We start from the raw sequence: 25,956 nt of genomic DNA, 5'->3' as shown, positions 1-25,956 counted from the left end.
GACTTTGGTGGCAAAATTAATAACTCTGTATCTCACTTTATGAAAGAGTGCAGCTGTTAGTATATTCAGTCTGTATGCAAAGTCAAGCCAGGTTGTGTTAATAGTCCATCAGTAAGGAGGAAGTAAGACTCATTGATTTTTGCATTATGGATTCCCAAAAGCTGGATGGCAAGCTAGTCATTTTTAGAAGTGCTAGGATGTCAGCAACCGTAGAGTTTGTGTGTGTGTGTGTGTGTGTGTATGGGGGTGTGCAGGGGAAGAGAGCATGTAGGTGTAACTATTCCTCTACATCAGCTTCTGTGCTTCTGTGATTCATGGAATAGAAAGGGAATGACTTGCATTTGGTATTTGCATGACCTGAAAGGTACTACTTAAGTATTTAGTCATCTTTGCATTTCATACATACAACTCTTCTGTTGTTTTGCTATTATTTCTGCTAGTCTTCTCAAGCACTATTACAGTAGCATTTCAGTACTATGGTTATCTCAGTTATCGGTACTCCCAGGAGAGCTGGCTTCCACTGTTTTTTAATAGCAAAAAATGTCTGGGAATGAATGGTATTTCTCAAATGTTTAGGTTCAGAAACAGTACTCCTTAGACCAGTTTCTCATTTATGAATTCTTAACAAAATGGGTTGCAGAAATTCAGAATATTTGGGTTTGAGTCTCTTGAACTAGCTGGCAGAGACCTGGTGCAGGGAAGGAGGCAGGCAGTGTGGCTCAGAGGGAGGAGAGGCACTCTTAGTTTGCCTAGGGCTTGGGGATATCATCACAGATATCCTTCTATTAACACATACACACTTCATATAAAACATGACGCCTTAGGCTTTATGTAGCATTTGAAACTTCATCTTTGAAGAAATACTCTGTGAGGCAATGATGTGTTGTTGGAGGGTTTTGGTGGTTTTATTCAACTAGCCATAATAACAAATTACCTGTGTAATTCTTCTCCAAAGTCCTAATACTTCAACAGAATTTATGTTTCTCAGACTTTAAAAAAAAAAAAAACCAAAACCACACACACAAAATTATTAGGTTCAATATTTTCAGGCTGTCTACGCCTTTTTTCCTCAATATTTCCATTAACCAAATCTGTCATGATGAGAGATTGTGAAGTAGAGCCATTTGGAGGCTATTGGTAAGGCCCAGGAAACCCTTCAGAGTGGTTCACCACCCTTTCTATTTAGAGAACAGGGAAGTGAAGAGAAACAGCGGGAAACATTTAACATGCCATGTATGTCTGATATTTCCTTTCCCTAAAGTCCCCAGGGTTTCACCCTCTTATCTTATTACAGACATCCAGCAGTAGCCTTTTATGATCAACAGGTTGCTGTAGGAACAGTAAGGGAGTGGTTATCTGTAGAAGTCACCCACCAAGCCTTGTGCTGTTCTCCTTTCCGTGTTTTTTAGATGCCTGACCTCCCTCCTTAAAGGTCCAGTTTGTGCCCAGAAGAGCACCGCCTTTGACCTTCCGCTCCCCGTTCACTCGTGCTGTACAGATCAGAGAAGCTGGATCATTAATTTTACATATCCACAGAAGTTGTCCTGCCCTGCTTTTCTTTGATGCTGCATTTTAGGAGTCAGAAGTGCACAGAGTTAACATTTTATTTGGGTCTTCTTCATGCCAGAATGGCAGGACCAATATACCCTTGCCTGTTACTATGCCAAAGGTTTTTTGTCCTGTGAGGTGCTGAGAATTCATGCCTCGGCTCCACAGGGGACCCAGGGTAACCGGGAGCACGTCTGTAGCCTATGAACGATCCAAACTGACATTTGCATTGGCAAGAACAATACATAATCTGACATTTGTGTATAGAACGACTGTGTGATAAAACAGTGGTTGCTGCTGCATTTTATGTGATCAGAATATTATCTCTGAGCACTGAAGGAGCATCGGGGCTAACACGGGCAGTTTTATGCATGTAGGACTCCATCAGAATGAATATATAGATGTATATGTGTATTTCATGACTGATCTCTCAATTATCTTGATTTTATATTACAGTACAGGTTGGGAAGACTCTAGATAGCTTGACTGAATGCTGTTGCAAAGACAGAGCTTCATCCTTATGATAGCAATTGAAGATTTAGATTCTGAAGAAGAAGACCCTGCTCATGAACTCGGTATTAAACTAGCTCAGAGCTCTTGCAGTCTGGGAAAATCTTGTTTTGTTTTATAAATTAATGCAGACTAGTTTCTCTTGGCAATGTTTTGGTGTCATATACCAGTTTATAGAAAATTTATCAGCCCTGTTACAAGTGCACATTGGTTTTATATGTAAGTTCGTGTGTGGACATGAACGTGCACACTGCTGTGTGTTCCACATATTGAACAGCGGTTATTTAAACAAAGCACAGTGAAGCCTCCCAAACAGATCATTTTCCTTCTGTATCTTATCACTTCCCCTACTGAGGTGGAGAACAGCTACAGATGGGAACTAGATCTGCCCATTACAAACAGGGTCCATTTTCATTTCAGCTGCTCTTAATTGATTTCACTTCAAGGATGTATATACAAGTTGTAGATGAAAATCAATTACATAGTTGAGAAATGGAGCATCAGAAAGCATTTTATAAGTGGATTTCCTTAAATGTTGCAAGAAAAATGGTTAATTCATATGGAGCATGTCAAGGGGAAAGGGAGGAGGAACAGCTAATACACTATAATGTGGTCCTCCTCCATTGCTGACCTAAGAGCAACTCTGTTGAGCAGGTTAGATCTTCAGATGCATCGTTGGGTGTAACTGGTTGACTCCAGACAGTCTTGGACAGTCTCTGTGGGTAGCTGCTGGGGAATAACTGTCCAACACTTAGGATCTTTCTTTCTTATAAGGTAGCATGACTGCCAACATCATTTGTTTCATGGTAGCAAGATTTGGTGGCATGGTGGTTTGGCTGCAGCTATGCCCACACTGGGCAGGTTCTGGGATCCTCCACGTGCTTGGATTAAGGAGCGTAAATCATCCAGTTATGTAGTCTGCTGCACTTAAATAAGTGAGGCATCTCTGCTGTTTCTATTGACATACATTGTTTTCGCCTTTGGAGGAGCTACTCCCTGTTACCAGTGTAGCCTTTAAAGTGTCCTCAAAAAACAGTTTCTGCACTTTGCCTAAGGTAGGGTGGTGGGTAAAAGGCAGGTTGTGCTTTTGCATAAACCAAATTTCTCTTACTGCTGGAGTTCAGTGGAGTTGTCTTGGACAGAATATGCTATGTTCTTCCTGTTGTTTCCTGAGATGGGTCTCACGTGCTTGTGGGTGAGCCTGCGGTGACAGGAGGAGAGCTTTGCTTTGGGTCTTGTCACACGATCAGCAGTCCGCCCTGGGGAAGATTCATTCTTAATCTTTTTTGGAGGAAAGTCTGAACCTGAAATACTACACCAGAATGGTCACCTCCTCTTACTTTTCATTCTTTTCTTTTCTTAAATAAAGGCAAAAAATAGAGATGCAAACGACCCACACTAGCACTTTGATAATCACAGTCCAGCAATTCTGCGATTGTGTTGCTCTCTTAAGTAACCTAAGTAAGGAGCCACTTCCCCCATGCTGCCCTGTCCTGAGTTGACCTTGACCTTACAAACTGTTTTTATTATCAGTGCTTAAGGAGTTACACTGTCTAGTGTCTCTTCAGTTGCTGCCAACAGTCTGAAAGCTTCATCCCAAGTTCATGTGATTAAGCTAAGGCAAACATCCGTACTTTCTAACATTTCTCCTGTCTTTAAGGACACTTTTTATGAAATATCTTGGGGACAGAGGAGCTACCAGACCACATCCGACTAGGAGCACAGCGCAGACATCTACTCATTGTCCAATAGTGGTCACTTGCTGGTACTTGAGGGACAAGCCTATTTTCACCTTGGCTGTTGAGCAATAAATTCTTACAAATTCTTCAGGGAGAATTTCTAATTAAGCGTGATGGCTTTTGTTCTTTGGAAATACTGGCAAGATGACAAAGCCTTGTCAAATTCTAATAACCCTCTGTATGTCTTACGCTGTGTACAGTTTACTTTGAAGCTCTAGAAGAGCAATGAGTAACTTCTTTGCATGGCCATTAGCCATACGCAACTGCTTTGGTACAGCCCACACTTGTGAGGTGGAAAATGAGGGGAGGAAGTGACTTTATATAAATTTAAAAAAAAAAAAAACAAACAAACAAAGAGAAAAGCAAAACAATTGTTAATAATCTCTGTTAATAGGATTTTTACAGGCATGCCCTGCCACTGGAACGTATCTCTCTTCAGGGCAGCTTCCCCACCTCTTTCAGCCACATAGAAACCTTCTGTGAATAGGTGATATCTTCTGTCAAATCTTGACCTCTTCTTCAGACACCAAAGAGATATCAGGGGGTTGGTTAGGAAGGAGGGGAGAAAACCTTGTTCTCCTGGGTTTCAGATAGTTCTACAGTGAAATACTCTGATGACTGTTTTCGTTAGCTGTGTATTTTTGTTTTGCTGTATGGTTCCTTCAAAAAGTTTGAGATGTTTGCTTTTGGGATTATGTCTTTTATGAAAATAACCAGGCTTCCAAATGCAGTCTGTAAAGCTTGCCAAGTTACTAGACACGCAGGTTGCCAGAGGAGTTTTGCTTCTTGTGTTGCCTGTAAGCAGATCAGCAATGTAGAAGCTGTGAGCTTTTCAAGGTCCGTCCTCAGCTCGCCTGCTGTATTTTGCTCGGAAAAGGCAAGGTGGTGAAATATAGAAGAGGAGGAATTTTTTTTCTCTCCTTTTTGTGGCCTTCCCATGGTGACAGTAGCACAGTGCATGTGGGCATCTCTAAGAGTACAGCTTTGGGAGTGCAGGGAGTTACACGCCCTGGATGGAAGTCCCAGGAGAAAGCCAGGACTGCCTGTGACTGAGGCAGGAGTCAGTCTGGCCGGATCAAAAAGGAAAGCCCAAATGTTTGTGACAGGTAATTAAGGCTACATGACTGTGGGAATCAGGCTATTGCCAAGTTGTCTAGGCCCAGCTATTGTGTGTTTGCATGATACCTATTATTTTTGCGGACAGAGATTTTTACTACATCATTACTCTGAGAACTGTATGGCCTCCTTCTGGATTGTCCTTAAGTAATTCCTAGCACAGTACGTGTGTCCAAACCAGTTGGCTAATCTGTTCAATGTGACTGTTCCTGATGTGCTTGCTACAGCAATAGAGCCCAGAAGACCAGAAAATAACACAGGGGAAAAATCTCCAAAAGGGGAGAAGCAACAAGATTTTAAGCTGTCAAAATGTAACAGCGTGTTGAGGATTGCTTTTGCTTGTTATCATTATGGTCTACCCAAGCTGGTGCTTTGAATTTTAGTGGCCCTGGTCCCTGAAGCCATGTTGTACGGCTTGTTCAGGTATTACTCTGCTGCTGCTGTTTCCGGAGGTGCCTTCCTGCAGCACTTCCTTATTGAGGCAGCGAATGCTTCGTGACAAATCCTGTTCACCCCCTGCAAAAAATAAGCAAAAAGAATAAAGAACGGAACAAAAACCTGACCAACACCTGTGATCTCTTAGCGAGAACTTCTTTAAATGCTTATGATGGTTTGGGGGGGGGTTGGGGGTTAACAAAGCCACCCATAACACAAAAATAAACTGCAGTCGCCAATGGTGATTTCCATTGTGTTGAACACAAGCTGATACAGGCACGGGCATGTTATAGATGCCTTGCACTTGCTCATCTGATACACAGGTGACCTCGTTCACGTCTGCTAATATGTGGGAAGTTATCCATCAGGGTGACTGCTAAACTGTGTGCTTGGCAGTCCGTGCTACGGCGCTCCACAACAGGTGTTGGCGGTAGCTGCGTTTGGAAGGATGTCAGGTCATGCCGGAGTCTGGGTTTAGCTGGTTTATTATAGGGACTTTTGTCAACTGCCACGGATCATTTCAGACTGCTTTGTGATTCTCAAGGGATGAGGTTGCAAATGTAGTTCATGAAAATTATATTAAACTGATCAAGCACAACATGAAGCTTTAGCTAAAATGTCTTATGTATTGCAGCTGTGAACTCCACCCAAACACTAAAAAGAACTGACTTGGTGACTCATCTTTTCATGTATCGTATCATCCATCAGATAACAGCATTTTCAGAAGGACAGGAACAGGTCAGATTATTTTTGTCTTCTGCAGCATGCAGCGTAGATTTGCTTTCTCTTTCCTGCCGTCTCTTCCCTCCCTCCAACTCTGTCTCTGTGTCTCTCTCTTTTCCAATTTATCTGGATTAAACAAGTCTCTGATTATTCTTTATGCCACTGCAAATAAAGTCATTTTCAGAAACAGATGTCGAAAGAGCCCAGTGAAATAATCCTGGAGGCAGATGCAGTCTTCCGTAAGCTGCCAAGCGCATGGTGCAATCAAAGTGATGAAACAAAATGGAACAGGCTGCAGAAAAAGTAATTAAATTATAGTTCCATTGTAGAAGCACATTTTAAAATTACTGAGATTCAGAGCCCATAATGCTGGTATTATAGTTGAAAGAATACTTGCCATGGGTCATGAGCATTTTTTTTAACAGTTATTAATCATGCTTGACTGGAAAGACATGTGTAACCTACAACAAGCAGTGGCTGTAGTTGTGCCAAAGGAAGCTTTTGTTCCCTGAAGAGAATTGTATCAAAGGCCACTGTGTCCTATTATTACATGTGCAATAGCAAAGTGCAGAATCTGAAACAGGGCTTTTCAGATTTCAATACAGAGTACTGGAGGGGAAAAAAGAAAACAAGTATTGTCTCTTTTTGAATACTATATGACCTCCTTTTTCTCTTACCAAGTTAACTTACTCATTGACTAAATAATAGTAAAAAAATCTCTAAAACATCCCTCCTCTCCCTAACCTCAATAAAGATAATGCCAAGGCTCTTGTGAAAATGGAAAAGAGACAGAAAGTGTACAAAGTCTTGGAAACTGGAGATTAAAAAGACCTCATCAGTTCATTTGACTGTTTCCATTACAAAGTGAGTCTATAGAAGAGCAGATAGACATTTTTAAAAAAAAAATTTTTTTTTTTTTTTGCTGTCAATATCTAAATGTTCCGCGGGAATGTGTTGATTTCCATATTAAAAAAAATAAACAAAAGACTTTGATAAGGACTGTCCATACTGCATTCACAAGATTGTAAAATTGTGCCATTTCGGTTTTCCATTTCAAAGAGATATTTTTACTTTGACATACATTATACATAACAGAATACAAAACCACCAAGTTGAAGTCTGTACAGAAATTTAGTTGTTAAAAAGTAACTTCTTTGTATTGACAAAAAATATTAAAACATACACAAACACACAGAGTCACCCACTCAAACACTAAATGGTTTCAAAAATTGATGTTTTGGTCCAATTTGGAATGAAAGCAAACTTTGCGAGGTGGAATTTGCTGTGAAATATGCACTGTTTCAGCTGAGTAGCTTTGTGAAGGAAATGACTTCTTTATGCAAAAAATAGGCTCTTTTTTTTTTTTTTAAGTTGCATAGAAGTAGCAAATGGATAGCCTTAGCGCTGTTTTTTCCAGTGCTAAAGCAAGATATAGTGATTCACTTTACAGCTGGCACTTTGAAGTCATTAATAAACTATTTGATTTTTCTTCGCTTTTGAATACTTCATCAATTAGACTTACTTTTGAGTTTTAAAGATTCTCCTGGTTTAAATCAGTGACAAAAATATTGATTTAAGTGGCTTAAATCTTGGCATGTGTTTGGCTCTTTACTCTGAGTATTGACTGCCCATGAAAGAGTCATTTATTGTGGGCTGGTTGTTGGTTCTTTGGGTTGGGTTATTTTTGTGGGGTTTTTATTGCGTTTTTTTTAGTTAAATCTAGTTTCAAATGAAGTTCTCGGAACTTACTGAGTTTTCATACCCGCTGCATAGTCCTGGGTTTCACAGTGAAATTCTTACAATGCCTTATGTTTTTACTAACCACCGGTGATTGAGCACTTAAATACTTATGAGCAGGACTTCTGAAAGCAACAATTCCAGCGACCTGGTAGGACATGGCAACGCTGCTTTCTGATTTTCCTTTTACCCCCGTGAATGATGGAAGTCTTCGCAGCACTCGGCCATAATCGTAGCAGTTATAGCTGTGCTCCTGTTGGACCGGTTTCTCTTGCTCAGATGATTCCCAGTCCATCGTTGCCTCAAGCGAGCACGAGTGTGGTGTCCCAGAAGGGAACCTGTGGCTCACGTTCTAGAGAGTGGTACCAATCCCCTTGTGACAGAAGGATGGGAGCTCGTCCTTTTTCCTCCCTTAGATGCTGTATGCGTTTCCTTTTTTTAAAATAAGGATTTATTTTATTCAACTAGGGAGCTTGAATGGATTTTCAAATCGTAGCCTTGTAAATAACATAATTAAGGTGATTACAAAAGTGATATTTTTGCTTGTTTGTGTCAGAGATTCAATTATATCAATATATAATATTTTTCTGTTTAATAAGGTGAAATGTGTTATTATCTTTAGCCTCTTTTCCTTAACCAACAAACAACTATGTTTTATACTGGATTGAGTGAAACAAGTGACTCATGTTTATCGAACCGGATATGTCTACAAAATATTTCATTTACAAATAGGTTGGACAAATATATATTCCAAGCCAGATGTCATTTCAACACTGATGGAATAAAATACAAATATATTTAAATATCTGTTTATACTGTGCCCACTGGGAACATACATGAGAGGCTAATGTTTCCCATTAAAGAAGCTCCCATATTTCTTGAACCAGTCTACCGGTTTGGGGCGTTTTTTTCCTTTGATCAATAAGAAGCTATCTGTGCTCTTGTAAGTACTGGCAAAGAAAATGATAATTCTTCTTTACATACAAGGCTACTTTTAATAAAGATAAACATGTCATTAAAAATCATGCTATTCTTAATGTTTGCTTATTAGATCATGCCCCAGTAATCTTTTAACATTTGTCCACATCTATCATGTAAAAAATGTACCTTGCTTACTTTCCAGCATTTAACCATATTCTATGCATATATGCATACCATATTAAAATATATCTTATTATATATGTATATAAAACTTGCTCACTTAGGATATCTTGGAAATAGAGCATGTGAATTATTTCTCTATTCTCTCAGAAATTTAAAAAAATGGAAAAAAGAACATCTGTTCAGGCTTGACTCTCTTTTGTTTGGTGCAAGTTCATTTATTTTAAAACGAACAAGCAAAGTTTATTTGACCCAGAACATTTTTAGTTGCTTTATTTGCTTTGAATTAACTTGAGGTACAGTTTTTACATTTACAAGTGAACCATTATTTCAAAATAAAAAGATTTCATTGATGAAATGCCAAAGTCATGCATTTGACTTTTGGGGGCAGAGATAATTTAACAAATATAACACACATTCCCAATGTTTAGGTCATCAGAATCTTGGTGGTATTTTTCAGGAACAGGTGTGGACTTAAAATCTATTTTTAGATGGTAGGCCATTCTTGTAAGCTTCTCTGTGCTGGAGAGACCACTCTCCTGCTGTTGGTGGTCTGTTCAATTTTTTCCCCGCCTTCACTGTGGCTTATATGTACATTTCTTTATTAGATTTATTATCTCAGACCATATGGAATGATTAATGCAAGTTAGTTGCAGTGTCTGTTTCTCAGTTGAACAAGATAAGCAAGTAAAGCAAAATTTTTATTTAAAACTTGAGCAACATAAAAACAAAGATTTGAGAAACACGGTGGTTAGCCTGAAAGTTTTGTCACCACAGGATAAGGTGGCAGGTAAAGCTGATTTTGTGCTCAAAGCTATGATTAGAAATTATTCTTTGGTAAATAACTGGTCTACCATATGCGTGTATTGTCTTCCCTGATCTTGCAAACTGCCAGGTCCATGATAAAGCCTACAGTTAATTGCATTGCATGTCATTAGGAAAGGAAAGAAAACACCTTCTGGTCCATCCTGAACTCATCTTTCAATCCTCCTAGAGAATATTTGTACAGAATAATTTATGGTGGGCTGCCACAACTTTCTTATTTGTGGAGGGATTTATGTTTCATTAGACTAATGAGGCAGCTTCCATCTATGAGACCTTTTAGCTGCCTGGCTTTTTCACATATGTGGAAATGCTAGTTGGCTAGTGGGTCTGTACAAAATATCGACATGCACTCTCTGGTGGGTTGGTTTTTTTTAGTTCATGGCAAACTGTAAAGATGCTCTCTGCATTCCTGCCAAGGTAATTCTTTCTGGAATAATTACAGAAAGGGAAAACAAAAAAACCCAAACAAAGAAAAAAAAAAAAGAGTTAGATGGAAGATGTCATTGGCAAAAGAATCACTGTGTTTTCCATATCCTGGAAATCACTCACTTCCCTCAGGATCCCAGCTCTGTTTGGCATTTGCTGAAGGCTGATATACAGCTTTTCTAGATTTCCAGAGACTTTCCAGGCATTTGATGATAGCATTTATTACCTGTTTGACACGTGATGTTTTCTGAAGGAGTAACTTTCTATATTTTGGCAAAGTGTATACCTGTCTAGTCACACACAGCATAATATTTTGATGCTAATTTATATTAGATTAGTAATTAATCATTGAATGTTGATACTAGGAAGTAGTTTTGTGCACAATGAGACCATGGTCTTTATTGTGCTTCTGTGAGTTTTCTTCCTGTAATAAATTTACAATGCCATGTTGTTTACTCAAAAGACTTTACGGAAAATGTTTTAAGTAGAAAAGTCAATAAATACGTTGCTGTTCATTTCCTTTAATAAATCAAAAAGGCAACAACCAGTGCCATTGGCTGAAGCATATGCTTTTTGATCAGCATGAGGAAAAGTGGTCCATTTAAAGAACGGGGCTCATATATATCAAGTTCAGCAGCTAAACATCCATCAGTTGGGAATAGAAAAAATAAGTCTCTGCCCTTTTGCTGTTCTCTTCAAAGATTGTTTGACATCAGTGATCTTCAGCAAATGAGACATAACTGTGTTAGTTGTATAGGGTAAGGGCATTTCTCATTTTCAGGAGAACCCAGAGACAACTTCGCCTACAGATAGAATCGGCTCTTCCTCTGACAAAATAGCATTAACCATATCCCGCAAGGAAAAACTAGTACCACTTTACATACTTCATAACATTACATTCGAGAGGCAGCACTCCTGGAGTCTTGCCAGTTTTTATACTTGCTATTGCCTTTGAAAGTTGTTCTCCTATTTTTTCAGTCTGTTATTTCCTTATCAGTTTCATGTCTTTGGCAAACCTGCTATTTCCAGATATCTGTAGTAACTACAGAGCTTAGCATATCAGAGATACAGAAATTTTTACAATAATTAGTAAAAGGAGCACATGGCTCGTTAAGGTGTGTAACTGTCTTTTGTTGGTAGCTGTTAACTGGTGACATAATGTGCTGCTCTTTAACCCCCTTTGACTTTTGAGCTAATATTTTGCCTTATATTGGTTTGTATACTCAGTTGCAGCTTTTTCAGTGGCCCATACTCAGCTTACTTTCCTGTTAGTTAATTGCTATTTAGATCTCTTTGAGCATGCGGTTTATGAATTTCCTGTAACTTTGTTCTCTCTCGTGTTTGCTTAAATTTCATTCTTGAGCTATTCCTTTACCTCATTTTATCTTTTTACTGAAAATCCATTTTGCCAACTGACACCCCCCCACCTCCCCTTTTGTCCTGCTAACACAAAGAATTCATTTTCTCATTTCTGGATTTTTTGATCTATCCCAACTATCAGCTTACTTAAAATGGGCCGTGATACGACGATTTAAGGAAGCCAGGTTTTGCAGGTCTTGTTCACTCCATTAAAGAGTTAGAGATTAACATTGAATCTATTTTGGGATATAAATGATAAGGATGTGAATAAAATGTATAATCTCATTCCTTTGTGTACAGTCCTCTCTAGTAATTTGGGAGATGGCACTGGTAAAGTAGAAAGGTTAATACTGCACCTGCTTCCTTAGCTATTGTTCATTAATCAGATTCTCCTGGTGAGGCATCTGAATAAAACTGGAGTGCTTCAAAGCGTGATTTCTCCTTTTCCAAATAATTATTACTGAGAGAGAAATCCTTTGAAGAGTTGTCCTTGTTATTACTGTTACATTATTGTGGGCATCCTGCGAGCTTTCTGTTCTTAGTAACCTCACAACAATATGGTTTAGTAACAGTAGATGTCTTCATCCTTCAGTTGACACAAAACCTGAAGAAGTGTATGTTTAGCAAACATCCAGTCTTCTTCTTTTGCTTCAGCTGAGACCATAAATAGCTGCTGATCGCTATCGCTTTTTACCATTTCTGAAAAGAAGTTCCTTGAAACAAAATAATATAACTGGAGCTGATTTTGCGTTTGATTTCACTTTGGGTTGTGGGGGTTTTTTTAACTTCTGCCGTGTTTTTCTGTATAATTACATTGTTTAGTCCTTTGACATCCAGAGATGTTACTTTCTAGTGAAAAGCGATAGATAATAATTGTTTAGCTTATCAAAGAACTTGAAAGCAAAGTAGTTATTTCTTCACTTGATAGCATGAACCTTTCTGTAGCAGACAGCTTGTTTTTAATTTTAAACCTTACATATAAGGCTGAATGTTTTGATCTCTATTGATAGTGTTATCAATTCTTATCCTGTAGTAATTTTCTTAGTTCCTCTCAGTCTTCTTCTCCTTTCCTGTATTCTCTCCAGTTTAAATGAAAGACTAAAATCATGTAAGTAGCATAAATCTGTCCCCAAAGAACTCTGCTCTGCTGAAAGTACAGGTCCTTTTTTCTCATCATGATCCCTGGCAGTGTGCTGCTTTGAATTCCCAAGAGGTCTCCCTCCACCTGGAGGCTTCTGATCAAGAGGTCTTAGCTACAGCCTTTTCATGGCTTCCCATGTTTCAGTTTTCTCCATTCTTTTTTGTTCACTCTTACTATCTTTTTTCTTTTTTTTTTAAAGAGTTCTTGCTAAATAAACCAAACTCTGAACTATTTCTTCATAACATCAGTGCATCACTGTCCAACTTCCAGTTCTTCACAACTCATGATAATTCTCTTTATTCATCTTCAAGTTACTCTGCTCATGTCTTGCTCTCCTTGTTCAGCCCCTGTCTTTTCCTGCCCCCATCCCTCTGGCTTGATCATTTGCTTCACTGTCCCTCCTCGGGGATGTTTCCATATGTTATGGAAATGACAGATTACTGTGAGAGACTGATGTTCTTATGTTTCCCTCTTGAAGTTGTGGGTTTTGTTTTTTTTTCCCTAAACCTGCAGATACATGGGAACTAGATGACTGATTTTAAGTGTCCTCATTTAAATTACACATGGCTTCTGCTAAATGTCACTAGAATTTCTCCCATTCTTTTTTCTTTGTTGTATTTTTTTTTCTTCCAGTGGAACAACTGGAATTTGTTCTTTTGAATTTTATCTGTAGATTCTTCCTTGTTTTCTTCATAATTATATCTTTCTGTTGATGGTGATGAAGCACCATAACTAGTTTCAAGAGTCCCTTTTGAGGCTCAAGCACAGGGAATGATGGCTGGGTGCTCTGACCAGTTTCATCTTTCCCAACAGGCTCCGCTTTAACAACCATACGATCAAGTTGTCACATACCAGAGCAGGCTTCCTCCTTGAACATTTTCAGGCAGTCTTCACTTCCACGCTGATTCTTCTCACAGTATTCCCTGTATCAGCCATCCGCAGCTCTCTCTTTCTCCCTGCCTTTCTCCTTCTCTCCTCTCTGCAGCTCTTTCCTCTCCAGCACACCCCTGTGACTTTGCAGCTCTGTCCCATTTCACCCCATGCACACTCTTTCCCTCCCTCCTCCCTCTCATTCCTCTGGATCCTCCAGATGAGCAGCTTTCGTGGCAGATTCAGAGATGCCGAATAATTTATTGTGGCTTTAAACTCAGAGATCAATTGCCTGGTGTCTGCCTTGGTACTATGTTGATTTTATTCATCTTTGGCATCCCAGTGTCCTGTGGAGTCAAAGGCTTTCTTATCCTGCATGCCTGAAGTGGTCACCTTAGAGACTTAAAACATATATTATATATATATATATATTTCAGCACTGTGTAGCTATATTCTCTGCAATGGCCTGCTTATTTTGTTGGGAGGGGATTAGTAGGCTGGAGGGGTAGGAAGAAAGAAGGTCATAAGGTTGACTTTTCATGTCTTGGGCTTCAGGCAGCCATCTCACACTACCCCCTCGGCCACGTGGATTCCTAACCTCCGTGTGTATGCATGTGTGTGGGTTGTGTCACTGCCCTTTGGCTGTATAGTTCATCTTGTAGCTGATATTAATTCAGCGAAATCCTTGAGGAACTGTGCTGTTCTTTGTAGTAGTCTGATGAACACATGGCTTACCTTAATCTACCAACAATTATTGAAAAGCCATGTTAGAAAATTGATGGTTCTTGTGTGGTGAGTGTTGAGCGTATAGGATATGCCATTTTATACCAACTTGGGATAGCTAATATTGAGAATGTATAGAAACACACACTTACAGATAAAAGGCATTTGCATAAGATTATGTGTCTCTTTTATTAGAGTTTTCAAAAGGTGCTTTTTTTAAATGCCTTTGGATGCTTCTTTCTACCTCAAGAGAAATTTTTGCTTTTTACATGATAAACATCAGTGGAAATGTCTTCAAAAGTTCACACTTAGCCCCAGAGGAGGCAAAGATCTGCTGTTTGCTGGGACATATCTGATGCAATCTACTTTCCTTTGTTCCCTGGGCATGACTTTTTTTTCTTGTTACCTGGAGCTGCAGAGCCCTGGAGGTTGGATTTTGTGCATTCTGGTCCTGAGTCCCGAGGCCAGAGGGAAGATGTTGTCCAGCTATCCTCCTGTCACTGCCAGCTCTCTCTCGAAGGCAGGGTAAAATGCATAAAACCTCACTTTTAACATTCAGCCATGCCATTGACTGTAGCTGCCTGCACTTTACTGTCTGCTCACCTGTGGAGTCCCCTGACTTTCCCTCCGGCATCAGGAAAAATGTGACACACTGGGTTTTTTCATAGTCTGAGGCTCAACTCCCCAGCCCCCAGAGTGGCCGTGGGACCTCATCACACAGGGCCTGAGAAAGGAAATCCTCATGCGCTGAGCCTTCTGTTTGCTCACAGAGAGGCGAGCGTAAGCCAGGAACATAGTAAATTGTTCGAAGTGCTGATTTTGCAAAGGAGAGGGAAATTATTTTTCTGATTAAATATTCATGATGTGGTCATATATTACAGCAGTAGGTTTATAAATACATGGATGTATTTCTGGCTGGTAGGAGGCTTTGTAGAGGAAACCTTTCTCTTTCTTGTGCCATGATCTGCCATCCCCATGCACACAGAGACCTAGACCAGCACGTTTGTGATGATGCCTGTGGAAAAAAATTGCTTTAATTAGTTAAAATAATAAAGTACAACAATGCATTTTATTTTAATCTGTCTTTAAATCTGTCTTTAAAACTGATATACTTGGGTAATTAATAGTCCTGTACTTAGTAGCCGTAAATGTTTTACAAGAATATTTGGACTCTCGGGACAACTGGGGCCATTGTAAATAACCTGGTGTAGTAAAAACTCTTCTGTCTTCATGGTATATGCATAACTTTCATGTATTCTTCCTTATCATGTGGGATTGCCTTTTTGAATTCATTCCCTTTGTATCTCACACAGCTGCCTAACTCCTTGCAGGCACACACACTCTCAGCCCTCCCCCAGACATCTGTTCCGCTTCTCAGTACCAGGTGCCGGAGTTTGAGCTTGTCGGGAGGAGGGGCAAAGACAAAATCCTGCAAAAAAAAAAAAAAATTAGATGGCAGTGATATTTTTAACAATAGTTGCGGTGGAATTTTATTTTTAACCTCTGTTTTTAGAAAGAACCCAAAAGGCCTTAGCTAAAAATACAGATATTTTTTTTCAGGTTTTATTTGGAAAAGGTCAGGCTTGGGTGGGGGGTTGGTTTGTTGTCTGAGAAAAGGCTTTTCTCCAAATTTTTCCCCAAAGTGAGTGTACTGCTGTAGCATCACAACAGTAAAAGGCTATGGCAACTGTAAACCTGTATCTAGTCTGGGATTATTTTTCCCACATGGGAATACGCTTCATTAGAAACACAGCCATACCTTCATCACTAAGCTCTCTGTGGCACAGAAGCTCTCTGTGGTCCTGAGTACTCCTGCAGAGACTTGACAGAAAACTCTGCATCTTCCACTGTATTTCCCAGTGGCAAAAACATCAGGAGTGGCTTGGCCACTCACAGGCTCAGGCTGAGTGAGAAGCATCAGCCATCAGAGGAGTGACTTTCTGGGGTGGTCTTCACATAAGATATAGAGGGAAAAATAGCTGACGAGGGAAAATGACAATCAGCAGATTTAAGCTAGATAAAGTGGAGCACTTTTTCCCCGCACTAATAATTAATCTTGAGATCAGAACTTTTGGAGGCCAGAAATACGGACTCAAGAAGGGATTAGGCCAATTCATGGAGGATTGGTCCACCAATGGCTATTGAAAATGCTGGTCTGGATGCAGTCTCTCGGAAGACCCTGAACTGCTGATTGCTGGCAGCTCAGGGACGACTCCATGCATGTTTCTTGTGCTCTTTCTTTAAGCATTGCTATTGACTTCTCTCACAGATAACATGCTCAGCTAACATGGGCTTTACTTTGCTCTAGAATGTCGGTGCTTAGTGGCTCTTACGATGGAGTTTAATCAGTTGATGAAACAGCCTGTGTGACGCTACTGCCTATGTTTTCAGAGGAGATCTCGTAGGTCCCTCCAGTGGTTTGGACCCATGCGTGAGCAGTCTCCACAAGGAGACAACCGCTGGCCACCCTGGTGGGACGCTGCCGTATGCTCTGAGACACAAAATGGTTTTTCCTAGGGATGCTCATTAGCCAGTGCCCAAACTAGCCAAATTTTTGGGAAGCTCCAAGATGCAAAGCTAATAGGGTTGTCATTACTATGAGATGGTTACTGAGAGGCGTGATGTCTGCTTAAGGGTTTTATGCTCTATAAGATAGGCCTGAAAAGGGCAAAACCATGTAAGGAGTCTCTAAGCTTTTTCTATGGTGGAATTTGCCTGCCTTTGGTGATATTCCTTCCTGCCCCCATTTTTGTTTGTACTGATAAATGTCCTTGCATTAATAAACTCATAATGCATCTTCTTTATCCCTTCAAAACCAGCCCTTGCAGCTTTCGTGAATATTTTAGGATATTTATGGTTTTGTAAATGACTGAAAAATCTGCAATTTGTCATTGGGAATCAAGAAAAATCTTCCTTCTACTTAGGGCTGAAGCACATCTTTGGCCTTTGAGGGACTGAGCCACCTCTGGGCCTGGTAGACAAAAACAAAGTCAGACAGTGCCCAGATTTACAGCAGCAAGTGGCTCTTAGTTACTCAGATGTCTTTGATAATGTGTCATCCGCTGTTGCTGGCAGGGATCAGTGTTTAGGCTCAGAATTAATTTCTCTCTAGCTGGAGAGAAAACAAAAATATCTCTTCTGCAAGAGAAAAAAAAATGAGGTAGTAACAGGGAGAGAAATGCAAACAGCACTAGGCACATGTAAAAATGCATATATGTATTACATATACATACTGCAAAGGTTAATAGAGAGAAAGTGCTGTTTAGAAAAAAACGTTGTACTTCACTGTGTTGTGGTCTGTACCTTCAGCTTTGAAATACAGGAAGTTAAAAGAATTTTCAAGGTTTCAAAAGGGAATTTATTTGTAATTGGTGAAGGGCTAAAGAGTTGGTTGGGGAGGGATAATAATCAAAGGAGCCTTTTCAGCACTAAACTGTAGTCCAGAAAATCAAAGGGAGGAATGTTAATTGGTTTGTACAACATGATATTCTCAGTTCAGAGTAGCTTCAGCCACTCAACGGTACTTTTTTTTTTTCTCTCTCTGTCTTCATAGGTTGATTAAGTGAATAGGAAAAAAAAAAAAAAGAAAAAGGAAACACGAAGCTGCTTTCAAGTATTGAAGATACAAGGCCAGGATGAACACGAAGGACACAAAAGTGACTGAAGGAGGTCTCAATGTCACGCTTACCATACGTCTTCTCATGCACGGCAAGGTGAAGCATTTACTGTTGCCACAGCAGTTGCCTGTGTATTGAGCGAGTGTGCACAGTTACCAACAGAGCCTGGCAGTGGCATTGACAGAGGGTCTGCTCCTCCTCCTCTGACTCGAGTCGAAAACACCATTGCCATGACCGAAAAATCACCCCCTGCCTTTCAAGGCATCATACTTAAGTTTGCACTGCAGCCCGAGTGCATTGGAACAAACCCTGCTTGTAACAAACCCATTTTGAGCAGATCCAGCAGCAAAAAAAAAGAGTGCTTTCATTAATAGTTAGCCAAATTAGGCAGGCCCTAAGTAAGACAGACCCGCATACGGCTCGCCTTTCTCATCACTTGCTGGATGTTGCAGGGGTTTTTTTTTAAGATATGAGAACATTGACGTGTGTGAAATAATTGCCACAGAATTACTGTCTATTTCTGTTGAATGCAAATGGGATAGTTCTTCGTTAGTCTTGTAGCATCTTATTAGAGTAAACTCCCTGATATACCAAGCATTCATCCGTGTCCCCTGTGGGTTTGTTTTGGAAGGTTGACTGTCATTTCATTTCTGTCCAGCGCAGCACTTAAGCATGCAGATAAGTGTGAAATCTGTGCCATAGACAAAGTGCCAATTCAGTATTGTCAGACTTAACGGTCTGATAGCTCTTTATTTCACATTGCCAGATCACAAAATGGGCTTTTAATTAAAAAAGACATTTCATAGGTTTGTTTGTATTATTTGCATCAGGCAACACCAGGCATTTTTAGACTTAATGAATGAATGTTATATAAAGGAGATGGGTTTGGGTCTTTCTTAACAAGGGGCAGTAAATATATACCATAGAATTGTTTAGGTTGGAAAAAACCTTTAAGATCATTGAGTCCAACTGTTAACCTAGCACTGCCATGTCCACCACTAAAGCATGTCCCTAAGCACCATATCTGCATGTCTTTGAAATACCTCCAGGGATGGTGACTCCCACCACTTCCCTGGGCAGCCTGTTCCGGTGCCTGACAACCCTTTCGGTGAAGAAATTTTTCCTAATATCCAAACTAAACCTCCCCTGGTGCAACTTGAGGCCGTTTCCTCTTGTCCTACCACTTGTTACTTGGGAGAAGAGACTGACACCCACCTCGCTACAACCTCCTTTTGGGTAGTTGTAGAAAGCGATAAGGTCTCCCTTCAGCCTCCCTTTCTCCAGACTAAACAACCCCAGTTCCTCATAAGACTTGTGCTCTAGACCCTTCACCAGCTTCATTGCCCTTCTTTGGACACGCTCCAGCACCTCAATGTCCTTCTTGTAGTGAGGGGCCCAGAACCGAACACAGGACTCGAGGTGTGGCCTCACCAGTGCCGAGTACAGGGGGACAATCACTTCCCTACTCCTGCTGGCCACACTATTCCTGATACAAGCCAGGATGCTGTTGGCCTTCTTAGCCACCTGGGCACACTGCTGCCTCATATTCAGCCGGCTGTCAGCCAGCACCCCATCCCCTAGGTCCTTTTCCACCAGGCACCTTTCCAGCCACTGTTCCCCAAGCCTGTAGCGTTGCCTGGGGTGGTTGTGACCCAAGTGCAGGACCCAGCACTGAGCCTTGTGAAACCTCACACAGTTGGCCTTGGCCCATTGATCCAGCCTGTCCGGATCCCTCTGCAGAGCCTTCCTGTCCTCGAGCAGATCGACACTCCCACCCAACATGGTGTCATCTGCAAACTTACTGAGGGTGCACTCAATCCCCTCATCTAGATAATTAATAAAGATATTAAACAAGACTGGCCCCAGTACTGAGCACTGGGGAACACCGCTTGTGACCGGCCGCCAACTGGATTTAACTCCGTTCACCACAACCCTCTGGGCCCAGCCTTCCAGCCAGTTTTTTACCCAGCGAAGAGTGTGCTCATCCAAGCCATGAGGAGCCAGGAGAATGCTGTGGGAAACGGCATCAAAGGCTTTATTAAAGTCCAGGTAGACATCATCTGCAGCCTTTAATTCTGGAGACCAAATTTGTATATGTAAATCTAAAAAGTAGATTTACTCCTGAAATTTAATTAGCTAAAAATATGTTTATGTTTTAAAACAGTGCATGCGTTCAGCCTATGGCATGAAGACACATATGATATACCCGTAGCACAAATAGGAGACTAAGGTATCTCTCTATTTTACCGATAGAGCTGCTAAGAAGTATAAGGGAGTACAGCTTAAGTTTGCAAATTAAAAAACTCAGAAATTAGGTTATGTCAGATCAAATGATGTATTTTCTCAGAAATGATTCAACCATTTTGTTTGATTTTTTTTTTTTCCCCACTGAAACATTCAGCTTCAGGCAGGCATCTGGTGTGTAAAATCTGCATCTTAAATAGGGATCTGTCAAACAAATTTAATAACAATCTCTCTTACCAAACCCACCTAAAATCTGTGCGCATGTCTGCACTGAAAATCAGATCTGAGGGGTTGATTCTACTGGGTTCTGGTCCCAATCCAGAAAAACATTTGAACACATCCTTATTCTGGTGGGTAAAAGTAACCCTACTGGTTTCAGTCAAATTCCCATGTGCTTAGGTGTGCTTTGCTCTGCTTCTTTCAGGATCATGCCATTAAAGCAAAAATCAAGTATTTATCGTTTCCAGGGCATATTAGTTAAACTTTTGGCTAGTGGTTTTTTGAAACAAAAGGTATAGTAATCAGAAATGAAATCAGAAAAAGCTAATTTTCTGTGTTAAACTTCGATGACTGTGTGTGCAACCACTTTTAACAGTAAGGGATGTTATGTGTCCAATCTTCAAGGCATATGTAGCCCCAAGGGTCTAAATTAAACCCATAAAACTACAAAGTTCAAATTTTAAGTGGGAGTATACCATGCATCCTCAGTTAACAAGGCACAATGGGTATACTGTTAACTCTACTATGCTCTAATCATGTATCCTATTGTGCCTAAGTATCACAAAGTACATTAATTCAGAATTTATTTTGGTGATAAAAGTCAGACCCTTATGGTTTCTTTGAGGTCACTTCTGTGAATATTAATATAGAGGAATGAAGGATGTCAGAGTCTATATGAACTCAGTGTGAGAAGGTCACTCTGAAAGCTTGTGCCTCTGAAAAAGAGGAAGAAACAGGTTTCTAGGCTCTTCCTTAAGATTTGTTGCAGTAATGACATCGGTGGAAATTGCTGATCTCTAATTAGTATTTCTAGATAAAACAATTAACTGAAGCAGAGCTTGGGCTGTAAATAACTGGTCATAACTTGAAAGAGACAAGGGGAATTAAAAGGTTGTTTTTAAAAATAACAGTAGCAAACTGGATTCAGTTAGATAATTTTAGAGTAAGATCATTTTCAAGTGATTTATTTATTAATGTGTTTCATGGAAGTACGAGGGTCTATCCCCACTAACTTTAACTCTGTCTCTAAACTTTTATTACCAGTGTACCTTTGCATAGGGAACGTCTATGTGCTTTGTGATATTTGCATTCATTTTGATTGAAAGTCCATAACTTGTGTTAGTATGCTTAGTTACCGCGGCTGTAAATCCTGCAGACTTAGGAAATTTTCAGCGTGTATTTTTGATGTGATTTGTATAGGGGCTTTAAATCAAGGATGGACATCTTAATTATGCAATTAAGCTAAATTCTGTACCTGCAGACAGAAAAATCAGTATTTGTATGAATGGACAGAGGGTAGGGAATAAAAGAAAATCTTTAACAACAGCAAACAAAACAGGTAGCAATAATCAAACATAACATTAGCATCTGGTGAAAGGAAAACAGATAGGAACAGTCCTGCGCTCCCCAGAACGCAGGGCCAGTGCCTCCCCACAGGTAGGACACCTCTCATCAGCTCCTTTGCTTTATCTCGCTGCGGGCAAAGAGGGGCCGTGGGTGCAGTTGAGCTCCTGAGAGCTCTGTGCAGCACCCTTCGGGAGACGCACCAGCTCAGCCGCTCCTCCGCAGCGAGGCAAGGTTTGGGAGCAGCTGGCTGGCAACGAGGCAAGGCACAGCCTTGGTTTTCTCAGGGCAAAAATATGTGATGTTAAGGCAGGGCAACAATATATATATTTTTTTTTAATCTGTGGAAGCAGCCAAAGGGCTTGTGTGGGCCCAGCAAAAAGCTAACTGCCGCGAGGTATGAGGTTAACCTCAGGGTAAATGTTTCCAGGGCCTGATATGGAAGGTGTCCTCCTGAGCCAGAACTTCACAGAGCGTGTGATGGTGTAAGACGAAAGGCCTAATTTTCATCTTGTGCTGCGTTACATCAGTAAAGTTATGATAGCGTGACAGCCCTGAAGAGAAACCAGGAGCAACGCAAAACATTTCTCATTCTTTCTTGCAATGAATTAGAGTGCAGGTGTTAGGCAGTACGCTATGAGGGCAGCGCTCGGATGTTCTTCACATCCACAGAGAACCAATTGTCTCTGCTTGAAGGGAATTTTGAAAGCAAAATTAGGAAAAACTTCTTATGTAAATGTGTGAGGAGGGGAGGAGGCTGCCCGGGCATGCCGTAGCTTTCATCACTGGAGGTTTTTAAGGACAAGTTAGACAAAAATGAATACATCCCGTAAAGCTGCCATGACACTGCAGCCTCTGCTGCCCGGGACCTTTTTGACTGAGTTACCTGAATGGTGCTCTGGAGGGGGCAGGAACGGAAGAACCTTCTGAAGCATGTGCAGGAGTTGGATATGTAGAGTATATATTAAATAATGCAGACATGTGTTTTCATCTTTTATTAATGAGAAAGATGCATTACATTAAGGGATAAAGCTGTTTCATGGATTTCAGTAGAGAAGAACAGGGAATATGGGCTGGGGCTATTTACATTGCCCTACTTCTGTATTTTCCATCAAATTCCTGCTGTTTCTTGGAGTAAAATAAGGAAAATCACTGTATCGGGCAGCAATGTGAATGGATATGGATATTTTATTACCTTTGCCTGCTTTAACAGTAGAATTTCTGAGTTGTATTAGAGTATTGCAGGGATTGCAAGATTTCTGCTTCCAGCAAAGGCAAAAAAGGCAGCATTTACTCAGATCAGATCAATGTTTTTGAAGGACTTACGGAAGACAAATTGAGTGTGTGAGCATTTGTGGGCAAACAGTCCCAAGTTATCAGAGCCCTCTGTAAGGAAAAGCTCAGGCTCCAAAAGAAACGTGCCTTTCACTTTTTCTTCCTTTTTTAGTTTTTGTCAAAATGAAACTTTTTTTTTTGCTATCTGTATGTTACAGGGTCTTTGATGGAGCTCGATGTTTTTCTCTTGCCATTCCTTGCTCACCTTTTGTTGAATTTTTTATTCCCATGACTTGTGGCTGGTTGTTTTTCTTGCTTACTGCCACAGGTAAAGAGGTTGGGAGATTGTGGAAAATCATAGGCTCACCCACAGGTCTCTGCCAACATATCTTAGTACTGGACATCTGCAGTGCTCTTGTTCTAGTTTTGGTCAGTTCATGTCCAGAAAGAAATAACTTTTGAAAAAGGACCTACTTCAACTACTCTGGATAATGATTACGTGATTTTGGACTGGTTTGGATTTGTAGACAGCCCGCATTAACAGGCTGATTAAGACCCTGGAGACGTGCCATTTTAGATGCGGATAGGAAAGAGGCTGTGCCGGTAGAAAGATGTTAAATTTCAGGAAAGCAGCTTAATGGAGACTTAAAAGTTGAGTCCGTGAGGTTGAACATGAGAAAATGCTAAAGTGTGCCAGCATGGAAATGGCAGCAGGGTCATGAATCCACTTTGGTCTCCATCTCGTAGTGGTGTCGCAGGAATCTCTGCTTCTTCCCTCCAGTACAAACCTGCAGAAGAAAAAATGCATCATTTCCAAAGGCACTGCGTGAAGGTGTGCGTTGATGATGAAACCATATTGGGTGCAGTGAAGTCCGCAAGAAACCAAAGTGGAATACATTAATACATTGAGTCTGAGGAATCTTTTAGAGAAAGGGGAAGGAGTTCAGAAATAGAAAACAAAATGGATTAATAAAAAGTCAGATGGTTAGGAAGAACAAGGAAATAATTTACAGGTAGGATGAACGAGGGAATGGAAAACTGGCAGGGAAGTAGGACTCTTGCCAAATACTGAGAGGTGTAAATTGGAGAGTTGAGGCAATTAACTGGAGAAGGTAATTTAGAAGATACATGTTCAGTGAGAGAAGGAAATCTGGAAAGCATAAATGGCTGGAAGGCATCAGAAGTGGCAGTGTCGAGAGAGTGGCACATTTGGGATATGCTGGGTTGGAAAGAAAAGCTATTGCAGCAAAAGCATATGCAGTTTTGGATGTATAGCATTGATGCATCATGGGGCAAAGAGACGGTAATTACCTTACTGTTCTTCTGGCAAAATCACACCTGCGGTTCTGTGCTCAGCAGCAGGTGCCACGTGTGTGAGTGATGTTGAAAACTGAGCAGAGGGGGAATTAGCAGAAAAATAACAAAGTTTTAGGAGGCTGAGGAGACTGCATCTAGTTTTCTTCAGACATTCTCATAAATACCTGGAGAGAATAAATACGAGTGTAATGGAGTGTCGTTATTTTGAATGATACAAGTGCTTGTGGTGGAAATAATGGGATAAAACATATTTTAAAATAAGTCCTAATAAGGGAATCCCAAGAGAAATTCCTAGTATTGAGATTTTTATGAGGTTCTGGAATTCTCCTAAGCAGATTTTAAACATGTCTGCACATGTACTATGTAGAATGTATAATGTGCAAAAATGATGGAGGAAAGATATGATGACTGAGTGGAGCTTTTCCTTCCCTCATACCATTTGCGCAATGATATGTTTCTCATAGCTTCAGCAGCAGTGAATTAGAAAAACATACCTGCAATCAAATGTTTGGGTTTGGAAAAAACCCTATGAGTGCCTTGATTTTTAGGCACTAAACTTCCAGTACTTACAGCTTAATTTTAGATGCCCTGAGGAACTCTGTCTGCCAATGGTTTCAGCAGGATCACTGGGTGCCTTGTAGCGCTGGAAGGACTGGTTATAGTGGACTTACATCCCACTTCAGTGCTGACTTTCAGACCTGTTGGTGATTATTTTATGATGCTATATATATAATTTTTTACAAGAAAAATATAGACTTATTAAGGTAATTGCTCACACTTAACAGCTCAAATATAGACAGAATAAAATCATGGAGAAAATTGTGTTTTCATCAATATAGATAATATAGCTTTAGCATTTCTTTTAGTGACCACTTTTTTGTGTCTGCTTAATTGTCCCCTGAAAGACTGTAAAGCAAGCACAGAAATAATTTTTCCCCATCTTGAAGGTAATGCCTTTCTCTTTCTTCATTATATTATTAAAATATAGCATACAACAAAGTAGCTTTAAGAGTCACGTTTTCAGTAATTTAATCCAAGCTGTATAATGCCAACCAAGCCAATGTTTGTTCTGTTCTTTCTAGTTTCCACGAACATTGTCAGAGTATTATGAGGATTGACTGTCCTGCCTATTGCTATTATAGTTCTTGTGCTGTTTGTTTGCATTACTGTGGTACCTAAGAGCTCTAGTTATGGAACAATACTCTGCGTGCAAATACACAGCACAAGATGGATCTCCTCTTCGTGTGTTTGTAGTAACAGCTGAGAGTTTCTCACTAGTCTGAAAAAATCAATGGAAAGGACAGAAGTCTTTTCCTCCAGCCCCTGGGCACTGTATGTCCCCAAAAACAACCTCCATCATAGCTAAATTTTCTCACTTCTGTCAAAGAGAATCTCCTTATCGGTCCACAGCTGTAATTAACTGGGATTGCAGAAGGCACACACTCTACTCAGTGTTGCTACTTCAGCATCACAGGCGGAGGGACAAGCAAAGGGACAGGACTTGGTTTGGTTTGTTTTTCTGGGGGAAGGCGGGGAGGTTTGGTGTGAAATTGAATGTAAATTGATTACACATCTGCTATCAAAAAGCAAATGAGAAATACCCATTGGCACAGCTGCCCAAAAAAATGGTAGATGGACCTGTGGAAGATTCATAACACTGGCATCTCCATCAGAACGACCATAATTT

At 40.3% G+C, this 25,956-nt stretch overlaps 1 protein-coding gene across 6 annotated transcripts in view; it reads left to right on the top strand.

Moving 5' to 3' along the window:
• Positions 1 to 25,956, top strand: part of LOC104641782 (poly(rC)-binding protein 3) — a 531,086-nt gene that overhangs the window by 446,553 nt on the left and 58,577 nt on the right. For all 6 annotated transcript variants that reach the window (XM_075744673.1, XM_075744674.1, XM_075744669.1 and 3 more), the window contains one exon: positions 17,807 to 17,966. In XM_075744673.1, coding sequence (XP_075600788.1) covers positions 17,889 to 17,966 — 78 coding nt within the window. In that variant the 5' untranslated portion in view covers positions 17,807 to 17,888. The remainder of the gene's footprint in view (positions 1 to 17,806; positions 17,967 to 25,956) is intronic.

This window comes from Balearica regulorum, chromosome 2 (genome assembly GCF_011004875.1).
Source record: "Balearica regulorum gibbericeps isolate bBalReg1 chromosome 2, bBalReg1.pri, whole genome shotgun sequence".
Lineage (NCBI taxonomy): Eukaryota > Metazoa > Chordata > Aves > Gruiformes > Gruidae > Balearica > Balearica regulorum.
This window is presented reverse-complemented; position numbering and strand designations above follow the sequence as displayed.